Source organism: Dromiciops gliroides, chromosome X, assembly GCF_019393635.1.
Source record: "Dromiciops gliroides isolate mDroGli1 chromosome X, mDroGli1.pri, whole genome shotgun sequence".
Classification (NCBI taxonomy): domain Eukaryota; kingdom Metazoa; phylum Chordata; class Mammalia; order Microbiotheria; family Microbiotheriidae; genus Dromiciops; species Dromiciops gliroides.
In genome coordinates this window covers 54,088,257-54,108,088 of record NC_057867.1, presented here as the reverse complement: position 1 = coordinate 54,108,088, position 19,832 = coordinate 54,088,257, and the positions used below count along the sequence as shown (strand labels likewise).

The 19,832-nt window shown below is 42.1% G+C and overlaps 1 protein-coding gene across 1 annotated transcript in view; it reads left to right on the top strand.

The window, feature by feature from the left end:
- The first annotated feature begins 601 nt into the window (after window positions 1-601).
- MCF2 (MCF.2 cell line derived transforming sequence) overlaps window positions 602-19,832 on the top strand; it is an 82,047-nt gene continuing 62,816 nt past the window's right edge. Inside the window, exons 1-4 of the mRNA XM_043974901.1 lie at window positions 602-790; window positions 14,362-14,481; window positions 17,225-17,341; window positions 18,638-18,787. Of these exons, the coding sequence (XP_043830836.1) occupies window positions 740-790; window positions 14,362-14,481; window positions 17,225-17,341; window positions 18,638-18,787 (438 nt within the window). The 5' untranslated portion in view covers window positions 602-739. The remainder of the gene's footprint in view (window positions 791-14,361; window positions 14,482-17,224; window positions 17,342-18,637; window positions 18,788-19,832) is intronic.

Below are 19,832 nucleotides of genomic sequence, written 5' to 3'. Positions count from 1 at the left end.
GAGGTTCGGTCCTTCCTTCTGCCTGATCATTGCCACTCATCTCTCCTGAGGCTGGTATAGCCTAACCCTGAATCTGTTTCTCCTCGTCCTACACCGTGTACTGGCCACCCCAGAGTTCAAGGAGCATATACTTTCTCGCTTTCAGTTGAACATCAGTTCTGAGAAGCAATAACTTTGTTTAGAGTAGGTGGTCTCCTAAGGTCCTAGTCCCTCCCCCTGCCCCAGGAAACTTACTTGTTTCCCCATCTTCCTGCAGCTGTCCAGTGGTACCTGCTTCTGGGCACCTGAAATTGCCACGGAGGCCCATTCTCCTTTGAGAGCAAACTGTCAGCAAACATGCTGCCTTCACAAAGAATCTTAGCATTCCACCTTAAAAATCCGACCTCACGCAGGAGCGGAGCGCTACCACGAGTCCTGCTCTGAGCTCGGGGAGACGCTTAGGCTGCCTCCTGGCCGAGTCAGGACTGGGCACCAGGTGAAATCAGATTTAGGGAAAGGGGGTGGGGGCATATTTAGTATCCCTTCATTCAAATGAGGATCCAGGGACTCCCAAAAGGATCTGTCAGCTGACCACCAGGGGGTAGTGGCTTCGGGGAGGGCTGCCCCCCCCCATGGGGAGATGATTAGGGAGGGTGTCTGGGTCCGCTGCAGCTGTTAAATACCACCCCTGGAGCAGGTCATATTTCATCCGTGTTGCATTGGCAACTGGAGAGGAAGAGTGTGCTTGTGTGCAGGAGAGATGGCAGAAGCAAATCCCCCGAGAGGCAAGATGAGATTCAAAAGGAATGCGGTAAGGGTTCTCACTGCTTGCAGTCCTTAAAAGCCTGTGCCCAAGTTCATGTGGAGGGGTTGCTGCCGCATGGTGCAGGCAATGCTTTAGCACAAACTGCTGAACGGACGGACGGATGGACGGGGCTTTTAAGGACAGAGGGGAAGGATGGAACTGCGTGCATTTGCATGGGTTGCACTCGTGCACTGGCCATGGTATTTCCAGCCGGCTTAATTAAATGGAGGTGGAATACCGTTTCAGCATCCAATTCAAATCAAGTTTGTGGGGAAGTACCATTACTCATGGTCTTTGGCCCGGACCCGCATGAGCATTCTGAAATCTTTTGGCAGAGTAGCCCTAAATCCTGAGGTTAAAATGATATCTAGCAAAAGGCTTTTCCTCTTTCTTTCACAATGCTCAGACGTAGTGCAGCTCCCTGGGAGAAGGCCTTGGCAAGATTCGTATCAGCAGTAGCAGTTTCTGGGTGTAACGACATACACTTAAATAGAAAAAGAAAGCTGTAATGATTTATCTTCAGTCTGGCTGCATGCAGATTTCTGATCTTACAGACTAAATATATTTATCTAGGGCTGGATTCTTACCAAGCCCTTCCCTGGACGGAATCTCATTTGGTCCCCGGGAGGAAGTGAGAGGTGTTGCCGTTACTTCCCCTTAAGGTGCTAACTTTTCAATCTAGGTCCTGATCTGTCTTAAGTCCAAGGAATACACTCCCACTCCTATGTCTTTCCTCCCTGCATTTTCTCCTCCTTGACTCACTAATGTGCTAACCTTTCTCATTTCCAAGGCAAGGTTGCTTTCCTGGACCCCACGTCTCATTGAGAACCATCTAATGGCATTTGCACAGTGACCTAGTGGGGTCATGAATAATTCAATGACAAACTCAACTTGTCAAGCAAGTTCCAGCTTGTGAGAAAACCGCCGGCCTGGCCAAATGTTGAATGAACTTGTGACCCTAGAGTTCAGTTCCTCCCTTTTCTCTCCAAGTTTTGGTCCCAAGATAAAAATTTGAAGACTATAGGAATGTGTGGGTTTTTTTTATTTAGGGAACCAAATATGTCTACAAGGTTACAAATGATTGCCTGAGAAAGAGGCCACGTGTTAGAGTGTTCCTCTTTTCTTAAAGTTAGTTACAAAGTTGTCAGAAGTAACTTCCTTGGGCATCATAAAAGTCCCCAGCGCATTTCTGCAGACAACTTGCTGCTTCTGAGCCTCAGATTTTTTGTGTCTGGGCACACGTTATGCTAGGTTGTTAAGATGAGTTTTCAGTGGTGTGGAGCCATTGTTCTTCTCTGTCTGCTACTAAAAAGTACTATAAGGTGAGTTACTCTATAGGTCAGCTGTTAGGTGGATACCCAGTCTTGGCAAAAGTGAGGAATATGCCCCAAGGGCATCATCACTTTCAAATACTCTTTAGAAGCTTCTTTCTAAGGAGTTTCCTTTTGGCAAATTTGTTTTTGTTTCATTTGCTTTTCTGATCTCTCTCTCTCTCTCTCTCTCTCTCTCTCTCTCTCTCTCTCTCTCTCTCTCTCTCTCTCTCTCTCTCTCTCTCTCTCTGGCAGTGAGGCTTAAGTGACTTCCCCAAGGTCACACAGGTAATAAGTGTCAAGTGTCTGAGGTCGGATATGAACTCAGATCCTCCTGAATCCGGGGCTGGTGCTTTATCCACTGTGCCAACCTAGCTGCCCCGACTTTCGCTCTTAAATGAAATGTTCTCGTTGGGCACCTTGCTAGAGGTGGTGGTGAAAAGTGCTCTGAGAATACCTAAGCTCATGCCTATCTCCCAGCCACTAATTACCTACATGACTTTGGGAAAACCAAAGTGACCTCTCTGGATCTTTGTTTCTAAATTGTGGGGACTGGACTAGATGTCTCAGGTCCTTTTGAGTTGTAGGTCTCAGATCTTCTTCAGTCTCTGAACATTTCCTAGGCATGGTTTGGGTTCGATGAAAGTTTGTTGGAGTCAAAGAGCCTAGCCTGAAGCTGGCAAGGAAGTGGTTTTATTTGAGGATTTGGGGGAGTACTTAGAGATGGATTGGACATGGACACCCTGAAAAAGGGACAAAAATTTGACAGAGATGGCTCAGAGAATGTCCCAGTGAAACTGGAGTACTAAGAATGGTGGAGCCCAGGGATAGAGATCTCTGAGGTATCACTCCATTGACCAAAGGGACCTCTTCAGAATGGCTTTGGGAATAATTTGTGTCTTCTCCGCCTCCCCCACCTCCCACTTAGGGGCAGAGAATTGCAAGGGAGAGAGGACCGCAGTGGCATGGTGCCATTGATAATATCCCCTAGAATTCCGGGATCATAAACATTTTCCTAGCTCATTTTTGGGGTGTGGTGGAGTAAGATAGCCCAACTGTAGTGGAGTGGAGGTCAATAATACATCATAATTCTAAAATGAATTTTTGATTTGATTTTGCTTTAGAGCTTTTTTAGATTTAGAGAAGGAATCTTAGACCTCATCTAGTCTGCTTCCCTTATTTTACAGATGAGGAAACTGACCCAGAGGGGTTTAAAAGATTTGACCCAAGGTCACAGAATGGGAGTTGGACTGCTGAGATTCAAACCCAGACCCTACCCTTGGATTGTAAACACAACCTGCTATGCCACACTACTTCCTTTAATATATGTTCTATCTCCAGCAAGTACATTTTGAGCAATGTTTTCTTTGCCATTTTATAGATGCTGAAGCAAAGAAACTGTCACTGAATACTAGATAGCGATCAGAGATAATTTCCTGTGTTTTCTTGGTTAGTCAGCTCTGCCTTTCATTGCTTAAAAATTGAAAAGCTATGGGCCCAGAAAATATGACTTGTATTGCATAACCAATTCATTTATGGTACACCAAGTACTTAAAACATATTTAAAGTCTTAATTAAGTTCAGCCCTCAATCATGGAAGGCTAAAGTAGTGGTTCCAGAGAACAGATAATGAAGTCCATCTACCTCCTATATCAGGGGGCAAGTGAGATAACTATTAAAGCAGAATGTTGTGTACATTGTCAAATGTGGTCCCTTTATTGGATGCTTTTGCTTTACTTTTAATTTCAAGGGGAAGGTCCAGTTAAGGTGTGATATTGCTAGAAATGACTTGTAATAGAAAATCAAGACCTTACCCCAATTTAATTTTGTGTGTGTGTGTGTGTGTGTGTGTGTTTTGCAGGGCAGTGAGGGTTAAGTGACTTGCCCAGGGTCACATAGCTAGTTAATTGTCAAGTGTCTGAGGCTTAATTTGAACTCAGGTCCTCCTGAATCCAAGGCCAGTGCTTTATCCACTGTGCCACCTAGCTGCCCCCCCCAATTTAATTTTATGACTATAAAGGAAGGGTTCCAGTTGTGACTCTGTTGGAGAGCTTTTAAGAATGTTAATGTAATTTATAATGCAGCAGAAAGAACAGTGGATCTGAGTCAGAGGCTTTGGGTTTGAATCCTGGTTCTCTCACTTTGTATAATCTTGGGAAAATTCTCACATCATAGATCTAGAGCTAGAAGTGATCTCAGATACCATTTAGTCCAAACCTTTCGTTGTAAAGATGAAGAAGAAACGGTACCCCAGGGACGCCACAGGTAAGGTCAGAGATAGGATCCGAGCCTAGAACTTTTGGTTTCAATAATTCCTCTTTCTTCTGTATCATACTCCCTCCCAAATATTTCAGCTCCCTGGGCTTCAGTTTCCTTGTATATAAAATTGGGGGTTGTGACTAAGATAGCCCCCTCCCCCCCAATTCCCTTTTAGCTCTATGTTGGTGATCCTTCCATGAAAGTCTTCCTCTGGTTCTGGATTGTAGCTTGTGAGATGACCCTGGGTTTTCTGGTGCTCTACCAGCAAAGCCCAGAAACATTGGCTGGTTCTTACCAGCTGGAAAGGCTTTGAGTATGGGACTAATGATAGACTCAGATGTGTCCCTTGTCCAAATTTAATAGGGAGAGAGGCCTTTCCAAATAAGTTTAGCCAGAATGTAGCTTGATTTATTTGTTTCTTTTGACCACAGGAATTCCTGAAGCCCATTTACTAAGGTAGAGAGGGGTTGTCTACATTGGTGGATCGACCCCCGTCATGTGGAATCCTAAATCATTGAAGTAGTGAATAATTATCCTCTGTTTGACCTGGACCCTTAGCTAGAAATAATACCTACACTCTTTCCAGGCTCAAAGCTCAACTTGGTAACATCTGCCAAGCCTTGTGCTCCATTAGCATATCGTTTGGAAACCCCCCCATATCACAATGGTGCCACCAGCTGATGAAGGTGTTTTGGTTGTAGCCAAAAGGCCTGGAAGGGGTTAAAATCTTTGTCAATAGAGGGAGTTATATACAAAATGGTGGATTCCTAGATTCTTCAAAATATAGAACAAAGAGTACTTAGTATTGTTGTCTGAGACCTGACAGTATTTGGTCTGGGAGAATTACTCTTTAGGAAGATCACATATGCTTAGACAAGTCAAAAGGGCTTAGACAAGTCAGATCGGTAATAGTGACCTGGGGTCAGGAGATAGAAGAAATAAGAACTAAATAAGAACTAAGTGACATAGTCCCTGATGGGAAGTCCTCAGATAGAATGTCTGGAGCACAAAGGTTGTCTGATTTACTTGTGTTTTTACAGCAGTTAGATGTTCAGGCAAAGAGAGGCATGAGAATGACCTTGCCTCCCCTCCATGCCACTAAATTGTTTCTTCTGTTGTGCAACATGTTCTTAGAAAGTAGTTGATCCATTTCCAGAATGCCCTTGGACTTTTGACCAACTCTCAATGCAAGTTCTCTAGGATATGAGGTTTTTATTTTTCAGAAAATTGAAATGATATTCTGTTATCTATCACTGACTTGGTAGAGGACCTCAAAGCTATATGTCTAGGACTAAGAAAAGAAGATCCCAAACACAGTGGCCTTGGGCTAGAAGAAAGTAACCATTTGTAGCTTAATGTTTATAAAAATAACATTTTTTTTTTTGCAGGGCAATGAGGGTTAAGTGACTTGCCCAGGGTCACACAGTTAGTTAAGTGTCAAGTGTCTGAGGCTGGATTTGAACTCATGTCCTCCTGAATCCAAGGCCAGTGCTCTATCCACTGTGCCATCTAGCTGCCCCCTATAAAATAACTTTTATCAAGGCCTTTTGTTTGGATTTTCTCAGTCATTTCTGGATATTCTTGTCTGGAATTGAGGTTTCCCTTGCAACCAATAAAAATAATTTATACCAGGATCATATCTGGCACTGCAAGATTATATCCTTGTGTTTCCCAGGGTCTCTGACAAGCAGAAGGGAATCTAATCTCTAGAGTCGTCATTGGTTTTTGAGTTTTTCCTGTTTCTCTGTCCTTTTAGAGGCCTTTTCATTGACATCATTTTAATCCTGGTTCTTTGGGATCTGTCAAAGATCCCAATTTCTCTCTTGCACCAGTTCATAAAAATCTTACAGGTTTGACTGAGTTATTCTTTTTGTTATTTCTGGAATTGGAGTGTGGTAGATAGAGTCAACCTCAAAGCCAGGAAGACTTTGATTCAAGTCCTGCCGCTGCCACACAATGCTCTATGCAACTACCGAAGATTATATGTTCCAGAGAAAGTACCGATCTGAATTAGTGAAGGGAGATTCCTCATCCGGGAATTTCTTAACAGACCAATGGATAACAGATCAATGAAATCTTCATCCCTGTATTATTATACAATAGTTGGTTCCCCTCTAATTTCAAAGCTGCTTTGGGCTATCATGGAACTGAAATGATGAAGTAAGTGTCTTCCGAAGTTGGTATCAACTCATATTCAGAGCTGCAGAATTTTAGCCATTCAGAGTGGGATTATCCAACTTGCAAACATTTCATGTGCTGTCTCTATTCTTTGCTTCTTTAGCTATTAAAACTCATTTGACTCTTCACTGTGACATCCACCAGAGGACCTGGGTGCATTTATTCCAGAGGAGTGAAGCCTTAAGGGTTGCATGATAGCTGCCTTCAGGGATTTGAAGTGCTATTCTGTGGAGGAAGTGTTAGGTTTGTTCCATGTGGCTCCAGAAGGAAGAACCAGGAACTATGAGTAAAAGTCATAGAGAGGCACATTGAGGCTCATCAGGAAAAGCTTCCTAATAGTGAGGGCCATCCAGAATGGGCTTTCTCAGAGGGTGGTGGGTGTTCCCTCCTTAGAGATTTCCATTTAGTGGCTGGGTAATCATTTATTGGGTATGTTAACAGTGAGGATTCCTTTCTTGTATGGGTTGAACTAGATTCCCACCAAGATCCTTTCTGGCACTCAGATTCTGTGATTCTGAATATGGAAGGTAAAGAGAGCTTAAATTAAACAATTCAAAAAACAGATTGGGTGGGAATCACAGGGGTGAGTGTTTGCATGTGAAGAAATGGCTCATTAATCAGTTAATCCAAACATTACTGGGAGAGTCATCAATATGTTATGGGGCCTATGGGTGGAGGTAGGGGCCCATGGATAGAAGTGAGGTCCACAGAGATGAAGAGGGGAACGGGAGAGACCTGGAAGTGATATGTGCTGACAGATGCACTGAAAGTCACTTGCATGGAAGATAACATTGACTCTATGGGAGTTCACCAAGGGAGAGAATGTAGATAGATGAGAAGATTGAGAACAGAAGCTTGGGGAACACAAATATTTTCAGTTTGGGAAGAAAATGAGTCAGTCAGTCAACTAGCATTTATTAAGCACCCACATTAAGGGGGATCAGGAAAGGCTCTTTGAAGAAGATGGGCTTTTAGCTGAGACTTGAAGGAAGTCAAGGAAGCCAAGAGGCCGAGATGAGGGAGCAAAAGAGACAGGAGGAACAGAGAACTAGGAGGTGAAGCAGGCAAATGAGAGATTCCTGAAGAGGCATTGCTGTGGTGGGGCATTCATCCAAATCAAGTTAATAAGGCAAGTTTTGTACTTAATGACCCTTGTATTGTTACCATATGCTTCATTTTCTGTCTTCTCTCCCTTCTCTGCTTCTACTCCACCATTTATGGAGGACCAGAAATGGCTCCTGTTCTGGATGACTCTTCTCTTTTGGTCCATTTTTTATAGCATCATCCTTCCACACCTGAGTCTCCATGACCTATATTGACTATGTGTCGATTCCAGTCTGCTTGACTTGGACCTACCTTGTTGACCTAGGAGCAGGGGAGGTAATATTTCTGTATCTCTTCTAGGTGGGATTGTTACCCCTAGATTGGGTTCTTGACAACATTCCTCTTTCAAAGAATTACTCGCCCACACAACCCAATCAAAATTTCATTAAAAGTTTTTATTATTTGTCACACAGAGGCATGGTCAGGAGAAGAAGTCTAACTTCAACTCCTGGGGAGGTACAGGTTTATGGAATGTTCCTTAATCAGTCAGCACATGCAGGTATGGCTGGGAGAAGAAGCCTAACTTCAACTCCCTGAACAAAGGAGAAGATGACAATTTGATAGAGGCGAGAAGGGGGTGTGGGGGCAGAGACCTAAGACTGAAAAGTGACAGCAGTTTGAAAATGATCATGTTAGCTATTTGGATATATGAATAATAAAAATTCCACATTTCTAACTTGAGATTATTGTCACTACCTGGTCCTGATCACATAGCAAACACGACTGACTCCCAATTAAGCTCATGTTGTAAATTCAAGGAGCCCAGCTTTCTGGGTGGCTGCTTTATTATCTGTTTGACCAACCACTACCTGGTTAACTACTTTGCTTCTCCAAGGAAAGAGTAATCTTTAACTGACCCCAACAAGCTGATTAACTGCATTTCTCCATGGTCATAGTGTCCCCCTCAGGGCCAGAGCATCCCTAACTGGACTCAGGCCGACCGGGCTGCTACTACAGGATGACCTTTAGAAATTAAATTGCTGTGGGGAATTGGACTGTTGTTTTCACTTTCATCCAAATGGGTCAGCCCCTGTCTAGACACACTCTACAAATTGGTTGTTGGGCCTCCCAAACTCGGCCACTCATTTGGAAGAATGGTTATTAGAGTGGAAGATTCCTGTATCCAAGAAACCTAAAGATGGGGATGATGGCTCCACAAGCCTCCTAAAATTAGCCCACATGGCCTGATTTTGCTAATGTAATTATACTGGCAAGAAATGAAGTCTTTCATCCTTTTAGATTTTTTTTATAAATGCAAATTTTGTGGGATATTTTTTTGTTAAGTGAATTGCTAAATATTTTGAAAGAATTGAATCAAGAAGGTGATTTTAGGATGGAATAATGAGAAGGGTTTTTTTTTTTTGAGAATTATCTGATTAGTATGGAATAATATTCTGAAGGAATTCTCAGTGTACTTGGTACGTAAGATAAAAGATGGAGTCAAGCTGTACAGACTGTTCTCAATGCATCTTCTACCAGTGCCATCCTACCTGATGCCAGTGATTTCTTTCTGATCTCCTTCCTAATCTCCCCCATTCCAGGACGAGGCTAGCTGCTTGTTGGAACTAAGGAAGAGCTACCATCTCAGCCTCATCTATCCACCCTTTCCTCCTCCATCCATTTTGGTGGGAGAGATTATCTTTGAGTCCTCCTTAGAGTAGACAGAAGTCTTCCTCCAAGCTTTCCTACACCCCCTCAGGCTGAAGGTTACTAAGCCACCTTTCCTCCTGTCCAAGATGATCATACCTTTAGGGTTAAGAGCCTGTCTCCATCTCTCACATCCGAGTGGAGTGTGGCTATAAATTTAAGGAATTAACCTATGTTGGGAGTTTCCCTTTCATCCCTCTTCCTGTGGGTTAGACTTCGTGGCCAAGATTCAACTTGATTAAATTAAATGCAACAAGCATTTATTGTATATCGACTGAGTGCAAAGCACTTTGCTGGGTGTTGGGATAGAGAGACAGAAACAAAATAATCCCTGCCCCTTAAGAAGCTTACATTCTAGTGGGGGGAAAACAACATGTACACAGGTGACTAAGGACCAAATCTGGACAGAATAATTTCAGGAGGAACTGAAAAAAGACTTGAACTGAGCTTTGAAGAAAACTAGCAATTGAAAGAGTCTGAGAGTGTTCCATGTGTGAGGCACAGCCTGAGCAAAAGTATAGAGGTGACAGAATATTATATATGGATAATGGCAAGTAGGCCAATTTGCGTGGAATGTGATGCCAGGCAGTATTATGTAATCACCGTGGATGGATAGGCTAGAAGGAGATGGCTGAGGACTTTCATTGCCAAACAAAGGAGTCAGTTTAATTTTTTCCTAGAGGCAATAGGGAACAACAGAAGCTTCTTGAGCAAGGAAGTAACCTGGTCAGACTTCTAATTTGACAGTATCAGTTTGGCATCTGTTTGCAACCTGATGCCAGATGGGTACCCAGAGCTCTCTGAGAGCTGGATTCAAGCTTCCCAGTACTTGCTCCATCCTCGAGTCCTGGAACTTAGCCTTGAGTATGGTGAGAATCCAGGAGTGCTCATTCGCTCTGTCCCAGGCTTCTAGGAGGAGCAATGATTCTCTCAGGACACAAAGGGCTCAGGGATAGTTGGAAGAATTTTTGCACTCTCTTGGCTGTTGCAGGCCCTCCTGAAGAAACTTGTAGCAATGTATTGTGCTTTTCTTATTCATTCTTTTTTCTTTTCTTCTTTTAGTAGGTTATTGAATTAGGTCCCCTCTTTTTGCCCCAGCTCAGTCAAATGGATTACCCCTTTCTTGCCCTCCTTTGGCTGGTCTTGTTCATTCGTTTTTAAATTTTTGTTTTTTGGGGGCAGCTAGGTGGTGCAGTGGATAAAGCACTGGCCCTGGATTCAGGAGGACCTGAGTTCAAATTCTGCCTCAGACACTTGACACTTACTAGCTGTGTGGCCCTGGGCAAGTCATTTAACCCTCACTGCCCTGCAAAAAACAAAAAACAAACAAACAAATAAATACATTTTCATTTTTTGCACCCCTTTCCAGATAATATTTCTCTCAGTCTCTTCATTATCCAAACTTTCTTTCTGCCCACTCTAGATCCTCAATCTCTGGTTCACGACTCCTAGTCTCTCACTATTCCTCTGTCTTTCTCAAAGAATCCAAACATCTGAGGTTATCCATTCTGGGCTCTCCCCTTTAGGCTGCTTCTGCTTTGTAGAGCTTGCCCCATGAATTCCCTTTTTCCATGTGCCTCACTCCCAGAACAATGCCCATTTCTTTAAGTGACAGAAAGGGCACTGACACATGGTGGGCCTACCGTTGCCAAACCCCAATACATCTCTTTATACAGCTCACTACTGATCTATACCTTTCTACTGGTTACTCTCTTTTTTAATTTGCCTCAAAATTTTTTCCCTGTGTCCCAGTTGCCCCTAGGAGCTGTAACTCCCCCCTGTCCTGAGGTTGGACTAGTGATCTTTTCAAGTGCCTCATTCCCCAGGCCACACCCAGCCCAAGGTTCCCATCTTCCTTGGCAGAAGATCTTTCTTTCCCAATAGGAGCGTTCATCAGTGGAGCCCCTTCCAAGATGGTGCCTCCCTCTTTTACGTCCCCCCTTTTAAATCCCTCCTTCTCTTCCTGAGAGACCACAGGGGTTAACTTCCCCTCATTGCTAGCCCTTGATTTGACCCAAACACATCACACACTTTCCTCTATCCCCTTGCTCCCTTCCCCTCTTTCACATACCCTTTCATTTTGTAACGTAGTCCCCACAAAACACATGATTCACCTGTAGGCAAAATGTCAGAAAGTTCTGTCTATATTTCTGTAGTCTTACATCTCCACTGTTATTTCCACATCACTTCTGGATTTACTCCTCTTTCCCTATGCACATTAGAAACAAATCTCTTCCTTTTTCTGTATGTTGTTACTTTGTTGCTGTTGCTGTCGTTGACTGCCACATTCATTCATCCATTCTTCATTTCTGGGAGTATTTTCTGAGTGTTCAGAATGCAAATAATCTCTTCTGGTCTGGTTTTGTAAGAATGTTTCAAATTATTATAGAACATCAAGGCATTTTCATTTATATTTAAACTCAGATTTGCCAAGTAGATCACTGTGGGCTTCATCCTGAGCTCCAGTGCTCTTCCTAACATATTGCTCCATTCCCTCCTGAGTTTTCTTGTAGATGAAGAATAGTCTTGTGTTATTTAAGTTTCATTTCCCTTGTATTTGAAATTCTTTCTCCAGATAACTTTATAGAACTTGTTTCTGAAGGTAATCTTTGAATTCTTTCAATTTGTATTTCATTTTCTGTGTTCAGAAATTCTGGACATTTTTCTTGTAATATTTCTTGCATTATGATTTTCAGAGGTTTTTTTACTTGTCATGTTCTTCTGGGAGATCTATATTCCTTGAGTTGTATCCTGTCTTTGAATTCAGTATGTTTTGATTGGATAGAGAGTAAATATTTATTTTAATCTTTTGTTTTTAGCTTCTTCTAGTTTATTCCTGACTTTGGTGAATTTGAATTGCAATTATTCTCTTTTGTTTCTTTGGTGAGATTTGTCATTGCTGATTCAGGTTTTTATATTCTACCATTTTTTTTTGTTTTTTTTTTTTTTTTTTTTTTTGGGGTTTTTTTAGTGAGGCAATTGGGGTTAAGTGACTTGCCCAGGGTCACACAGCTAGTAAGTATTAAGTGTCTGAGGCCGGATTTGAACTCAGGTACTCCTGACTCCAGGGCCGGTGCTCTATCCACTGCGCCACCTAGCTGCCCCTCTACCATTTTTTTTTAATGTAGAGGCAACAAATTCTGCTCTCATAATTCTCACTACTTGTTGGGAATGTTATCTTGGAGATCCTTGTACAGGTGTGGGTTAGACCAACTAGCCTTCTGATGTGGAAATTCTGTGCTTCTCTGTCATTACCTCTGACTCTGGACTCAACTTCTCTCCTCCTTCCTTCTCCCTGCTTCCTGCAGAATTCTAAGAGTCAACTTTGTACAAAGATAGATTCTCTCTGTTTGCTTTTCTTAAACACCCTGGCTGCCACAGCCTCTTGGCCTAAATAGCACTTTGAGTTGCTTTCACTCCCCTCTCTTCTCTCTGCAGTCATAGCTTGGTGGAGCACAGTGACTCACATCTGGACTCTCCTCAGGCTTCATTCTCCCCACTCTCTGGTTGTTGGGGGATCAGGGATCAGAGTTCATACTTGACTCCTAAAAAGAGGGTATGAGAACAGTGATAATAACAGTGGCTAAAATGTTTGTAGTGCTTTCCAAAATGTTACCTTGTTTGAGTCTTACAATGGGCAGTACAGGTATTTTACAGACAAGCAAACTGAGGCACAGAGAGGCTAAATGACTTATCCATAGCTGTGCAGAAAGAATTCAAACCCTGAGTTTCTCTTGACTTCAGGCCCATTTAATTTTTTTTTTTTGCTGTAGCACCCTACCTTCTCCACAGAAAGAGAAACTCAGAGACTAAGGAGAAAGAGAATGAATGCACAAAGAAATGAAGAAGGGATCTGGGGGGGGGCACTCAGTTGCTTTCTGAGTGTAGTTAGGGTCCATATTATGACTCTTTTTTTTTTGGTGAGGCAATGGGGGTTAAGTGACTTGCCCAGGGTCACACAGCTAGTAAGTGTCAAGTGTCTGAGGCCGGATTTGAAATCAGGTACTCCTGAATCCAGGTCTGGTTATTTATCCACTGTGCCACCTAGCTGCCCCCTTATGACTCATTTTTGACTTTTAAAATTTTAAATTTCAATTACTGAGAATTTATTTTCTCTCCCTCCCCCATTGGGAAAAAAGAAAGAAAAGCCAAGCCTCATAACAAATATGCATAGTCAAGCAAAACACATTTCCTCGCTGGCCATGTCTGAAAATATAAGTCTTGTTCTGCATGGCTGAGCAAGTCAAAAGGATGACTAGAGGGTGGTAGGTGACAGCAGGTAAGTTAGGGAGACGATCACGTGTTCCTCGAAAGAGTAGAGGTGATTGATGGCAGCAGAAAAGAGAGCCGGAAGGGTCCAGTGGGCCAAGGTATTTGCAGGTGTTTTCCTTGGTCCTCAGAGTCAGGTAGAATGAGAGAAGGAACAGCTCACTAGGAAGGGCATAGGCAGAAGAAGGTCAGCTTTGAGTTTGTCTGAGGTAGAAGGAACACTTGAAGGAAAGAGTGAGTGTACCAGGGTATAATCATTTCTGATAGAATGGTGTTCATGTAGATAGCTGGTTGGGGAGGAGCTGAACTGGCTAAAGATGAGAATATGAGGGAACGTGATGGGGAAAGGGTCTTGTTTTCATTGAAATATCTCAGGAAATGTCTATCTTAATGTATGTTGGTAGGTTTTATATCCTGAAATACCCTTTGTGATCTTTAAGTGACACTACAGTATGGTTTTCTCCTATTATTTGGTGTAAAACTATTGTCTTTCAGCTACATTATGGGTTAAATTGGAATTTGTGGGCTAGCCTAGGAACTGGGCAACTGTAGCTTCTCTTGTCTCCATGGACAAATGTGTTCTGAGTTCTAAACAAATGCCTCAGTGTTTAAGAAAATATAGCACAGGGAACAATTCTCAATTGCATAGGGTTCTGCTTGTCAATTTTTGTGTTTTGTGAACCTCTCGATACAGGCTTCATGACTGAGGTTTTCTGGGACTCTGGACTTTGCCAGTGACTGTCTTGATGACTCAGTGGCATAGGGAGGGGGAGTAGAATCTCCTGACTGGTTTTGATTTTTTGTCCCCAGTCCTCTTTTCCAGGGAACTTGCATTTGGTAATGGTCTTGAGACCTACAAGTTTTATCCAACGCACTTTCACAGACATTGGCTTTCGGTTCAGTCAAGATGATTTCATCCTCAAATTGCCGGTAAGAGTTATTGGTTTTTGTTTTTCAAAGAGTATTTTTGATAAGTGTGTAAGCCCTCTGATCCTCGTGAAGACTTTGCAGTGTACTGTTCATGGAGGCATCTGCTTGCCTGGCAGCCAGTAGACCATTTTAAAGGGTAGAAGTTAAAATTTAAATAATCAGGAAATCAAATTTTAAAATATTTGGATTTTTTTTTGGTGAGGCAATTGGGCTTAAGTGACTTGCCCAGGGTCACACAGCTAGTAAGTGTTAAGTGTCTGAGGCCGTATTTGAACTCACGTCCTCCTGACTCCAGGGCCAGTGCTCTATCCACTGCTTCACCTAGCTGCCCCAAAATATTTGGATTTTTTTTAAAAAAATTATTTTATTGTTGCATTAGTTTTTCTCTTCACAGTAATTTCTTTTTTTTGGGGGGGGGAAATGGGGGTTAAGTGACTTGCCCAGGGTCACACAGCTAGTAAGTGTCAAGTGTCTGAGGCCGGATTTGAACTCAGATCCTCCTGAATCTAGGGCCGGTGCTTTATCCACTGCAGTAATTTCTGGATATTATCCCCCTCCCCTGGTGTTAAACCTTTCCTTATAACAAAGAAAATAGTTGACCTTTTCCCCTAAAGATATAGAGAAAGAATTACATTGCTTAATATTTTACAAAAGACGTGAAGACATTCATTCTTTTTTAACTTGTCATTCCTTCAACAATTTAACAACCATTTATTAAGTGCCAGGCATAGTTCTATATATTGAAAATTCACAGATAAAAACCAAAACAGTTCCCTGCCCTTAAGGAGCTTACTATCTCCTAGGGAGATGCAACGTAAGTAAATGCAAAGACTATAAAAATAACCCAGCATAATTTCAAGATTTCTCCCTACCAACTGGGAGGATTAAAGGCCTCATGTAGGAGGGGTACCTGAGATGAACCATGAAAGAAGCTAAGGATTCTGTGTCTGAAGGACAGTTATATCACTGAGGATTCTTTGATTTCTTTTAAAGAAAAAGATATTCTTCTGTGTTGTGAAGTAATTGGAGCTTGCATCCTGGGAAATCACAGAACACCCTGATCTTTTTTTGGATCTAGCTTTTAGTATAGCAACAACAACAAACATTTATATATCACTTTGCACATGTTTTGTACTTCACAACAGTCCTGTGAAGGAGGTAGTGTGAGTATTTTCACCCTCATTTTACAGATGAGGAAATTGAGGTACAAAATGGCAAAGGGATTTGTCTTAAAAAAAAAAAAGCTTAGGGGAAGCTCTATGGTGCAACTGATAGAGCATCAGTCTGGGAGTCAGAGGGACCTCAGTTCAAAGCTGGTCTCAAATGCTTATTGGCTGCATGACCCTAGACAAGTCACTTAACCCCAATTGCCTCCAAAACAAAGCTTAAAAATATTGGAGGCAGGGGGCAGCTAGATGGCTCAGTGGATAGAGCACTGGCCCTGGAGTCAGGAGTACCTGAGTTCAAATCCGGCCTCAGACACTTAACACTTACTAGCTGTGTGACCCTGGGCAAGTCACTTAACCCCAATTGCCTCACTAAAAAAATATTGGAGGCAGGATAAACATAGAGGATGCATGTTAGTCAGTGTAAATGTTTGTCTGAAGTCTCCCTTCAGCAGAATGTAAACTTCCTGAGGGCAGGGACTGGTTTTTTTTTTTGTTCTGTCTTTGTATCTCCTGTACCAGATTGGAGTCGGGAAGATCTGGGTTCAGATTCCTCCTCTCACAGTTTCTGCCTTTGTGTGACCATGAGCAAGTCACTGGCTGTGTTTGAGCCTCAGGCAAATTCAAACACATTATCTACTAAGTTTTAGATGAGTGTTTCTGAACCTTGGTCATGGCAGTCTGGTGAAGGCTATGAACGCCTTCTCAGAATTATGTTTTTAGATGCAGAAAATGAAATACATGGGATTATAAAGGAATCAATTATATTGAAGTACAGTGATCCAAAATTGGGAAGGGGGCGGGGCAATGAGGGTTAAGTGACTTGCCCAGGGTCACACAGCTAGTAAGTGTCAAGTGTCTGAGGTCGGATTTGAACTCAGGTCCTCCTGAATCCAGGGCCAGTGCTTTATCCACTGCGCCACCTAGCTGCCCCCCTATCCAAATATTTTTGAAAAAAACTAATTTCATGGACCCCAGGTTAAGAAGCCCTGACACAGTGGGGGAGGTATGAGTGTGTGTATCTAGTTCCCACATAAATCCCATATTCTTGTGTATTTGAGGGTTAAGAACAAAACAGAGATCTCAGTATAGTGGGAAAAACAACTGAAGCTGGATCTCTTGGAGGCTTTAGCCATTCTACTCTTTTTTTCAGCAGCCTCAGGATAAGCATGGAGGCATTGACCCAAAGCCCCTTCCCCAAGTTCTGTCTAATTAGGACCCTTGTGTACATGTATCCCTTGCTTGGGTTCTATCGCCCCTTTCTGAAACCTCACCTTTGACAATGTATGCTTTTGGATGAAGGAGATTTAAGTGTTTGATGGGTTTCTATGGCAATTAATCTTGTTTCACAGAGGAATGTTTTATAAAATAAAAACTTATATTGCTTTAAGAAGGTATTGAATTAAGGCAGGGTATGTGAGTGTGAGTGTGTGGTTATGAGAAAGCTGAGAGGAGAACTTAGAAAAAATGTATTTTTTACTAAAAAATAAACTCATGTGAAATGTTGGTTTTTCACAATTGATTTGAGGACTCCAGTCAAAACAGAGTTAACAGCATTGTGTTACTCGTCCTTATAGGTTGTAATGCTGAGTTCTGTCAGTGACTTACTGAGTTACATTGATGAGAAGCAGTTAACCCCTGAGTTTGGAGGCACCTTGGAATACTGTCACAGTGAATGGGTTATCTTCAGAACAGTAAGTCTACTTGGAGCAGGGGTTCTGAAGCTGTTTGGGTCCTGGATTCCCTCAGCAGTCCAGGGAAGCCTATAACCCCCCCCAGTGTTTTTGAATGCATAAAGTAGGATTGCATGAGGTTACAAAGGAAATCAATGTTATAGAAATACATTTATTAAAATGTAAAAAAAATTCATGACTTCCTGAAATCTATCCATGGATCTCATCAACCCCAGGTCGTGACTGTATGATCTAGAGCATCAACCCCAAACTAAAAGATGGTAATGAGGCTTCTGAAACTGTTTCTATAATTGATTCTTTTCACATATTTGTGTAGGAGTGAGAGGGGTAGAAGGGGTTAATTTCGTGTGCAAAGCCATAACTAGTGCTGGGTGAATGGGGCTTTGTCCTAGGGTGCTTACAACCTGGGGTGGCTAGTATTGTCTTTTGGCCACTATACAAATGTCTGATACTACTCTAGCACCTTAAAGTTTACTAATCATTTTTATACTAGAAAGAGAAGAATATAAGTACAATCTCTGTAAAAATGGTCACCAGAACTCAGAGCCCAGATGCTCAGAGTTTTCCTCTTGTGGATTTGCTTCATTAGCATCTAGGATTCATGTTTTATCCAGAAAAGATGAGAAATGGAGCTCAGTTTCCCTTTATACCACTTGAAGGACTAGATAGAGGGCTGGACTAGGAGCCAGGAAGACCTGCGTTTGAATCTTGCCTCTAATTGTGCAACCCTGGGTAAATGAATTAACCTTCCCGAGCCTCAGTTTCGTTATCCTTGAAATGAGGAGAATGATGGCATCTACCCTAAAAAGTTATATTGCGATGGTCAAATGAACTAATGTATGGAAAGCATTTTGCAAACCTTCAAGCCCTATGTGGATGTTAGTTATTGTTATTTTTCTCCTTCAAGCATTACATTATGATAAAAGAAAACCCTTTCCTTAAGTGCAGGATTTACAAGATTAAAGAGACAGTGTATGACCATATTTTGTCTTTGACACGATGCCACTTGTCCCATAGAACGATCATTTCCTCAAGTGTCTGAGTAATAAATCTATCAACATTTGGAATACTTCAGGAAAGATATTTGGAAGAGGGAGACTCATGAGGTGGGCATGAGTGTTAGCATCTGCTTAGCTTCTTTATTGCTTACAGAGTCGAAGAGTTAGTTGGATGAAAAAACAGGGCTTCCTTTGGGAGTACACATAATACTGTCATGTGTAGAGGAAGAGTGAAGCGTGTTGGCAAGGCTGTTATGATGATCAAACTGGATCTCACCTAACCATGTTCTCTCCACAGGTTATTGAAAATTTTGCCCTGAATGTGAAGGAAATTGCACAGTTATTGCAGTCCTTTGGGACTGAGTTGGCTGAGACCGAACTGCCAGATGATGCTTTTGCCATTGAGCAACTATTGACAGTCCGTAGTGAAAAATATTTTCAATTGAAGGTAAGGCTAATAGAATGGACCGTTCCATTGGTGCCATGGGTTTTCTTTTACTTGTAAAGACAGCAGATGCCTCTTCTGTTACAGATTGCCTGTCTCCCCCCACCACTTCTTTCCATTTCTCTGATCTATTTTTTTGTGACATACTGAATGTCAATGACATTAACCCTACTATGTGCTGCTAGGTGCTATTAGCATACAAAGCCAAAATCAAAGCAGTCCCTGCCCTCAAGGAGCTTATGTTACACCAGATAGACCCAATATGTATACATATTAAGTCAGAAAAAAATCTATGCAAAATAATACAAAATAGGGGCAGCTAGATGGCGCAGTGGATAGAGCACTGGCCCTGGAGTCAGGAGTACCTGAGTTCAAATCCGGCCTCAGACACTTAACACTTACTGGCTGTGTGATCCTGGGCAAGCCACTTAACCCCAATTGCCTCACAAAAAAACAAAAACAAAAACAAAACAAACAAACAAAAAAAAATACAAAATAATTTGGAGATAGAGTACTAGAAATGGAGTCTGAAAAGCCTGTGTTTGGATTTTGCCATAGAAAAGAATGCTGGATTATTGGGTATTGGAAAATATCTGGACTTGAATAGGCCATGCACTGCTTGTGTGGTTTTAGGTAAACGTTTCACTTCTTCAGCCCTGTTTTACTAATATGTAAAAAGAGGGGGTTGAATAAGACAACCTCTGTGGTCTCCTCTAGGCAGCTAGGTGCTGTAGTGCCTAGAGTGACAGGTCTGGATTCAGGAAGACTTGAGGTTGAATTCTGCCTCAGACAATTACTGGCTAGATGACCTCGGTCACTTAACCTTTGTTAGTCTCAGTTTTCTTTTCTGTAAAATGAGAACATAAAACAACAACAACAACAACACATCTCTCAGAGTTGCTACAAGGCTCAAATGAGATAATGTATGTAAAAAACTTTGAAAACCTTAAAAATACTTTGTAAATTGTATTTGTTAAAAAGGATGCCACAGAAGCAATCATCATTGGTAAAATTGTACCAACTCGACATAGGTACCCGCTTCTGTCTT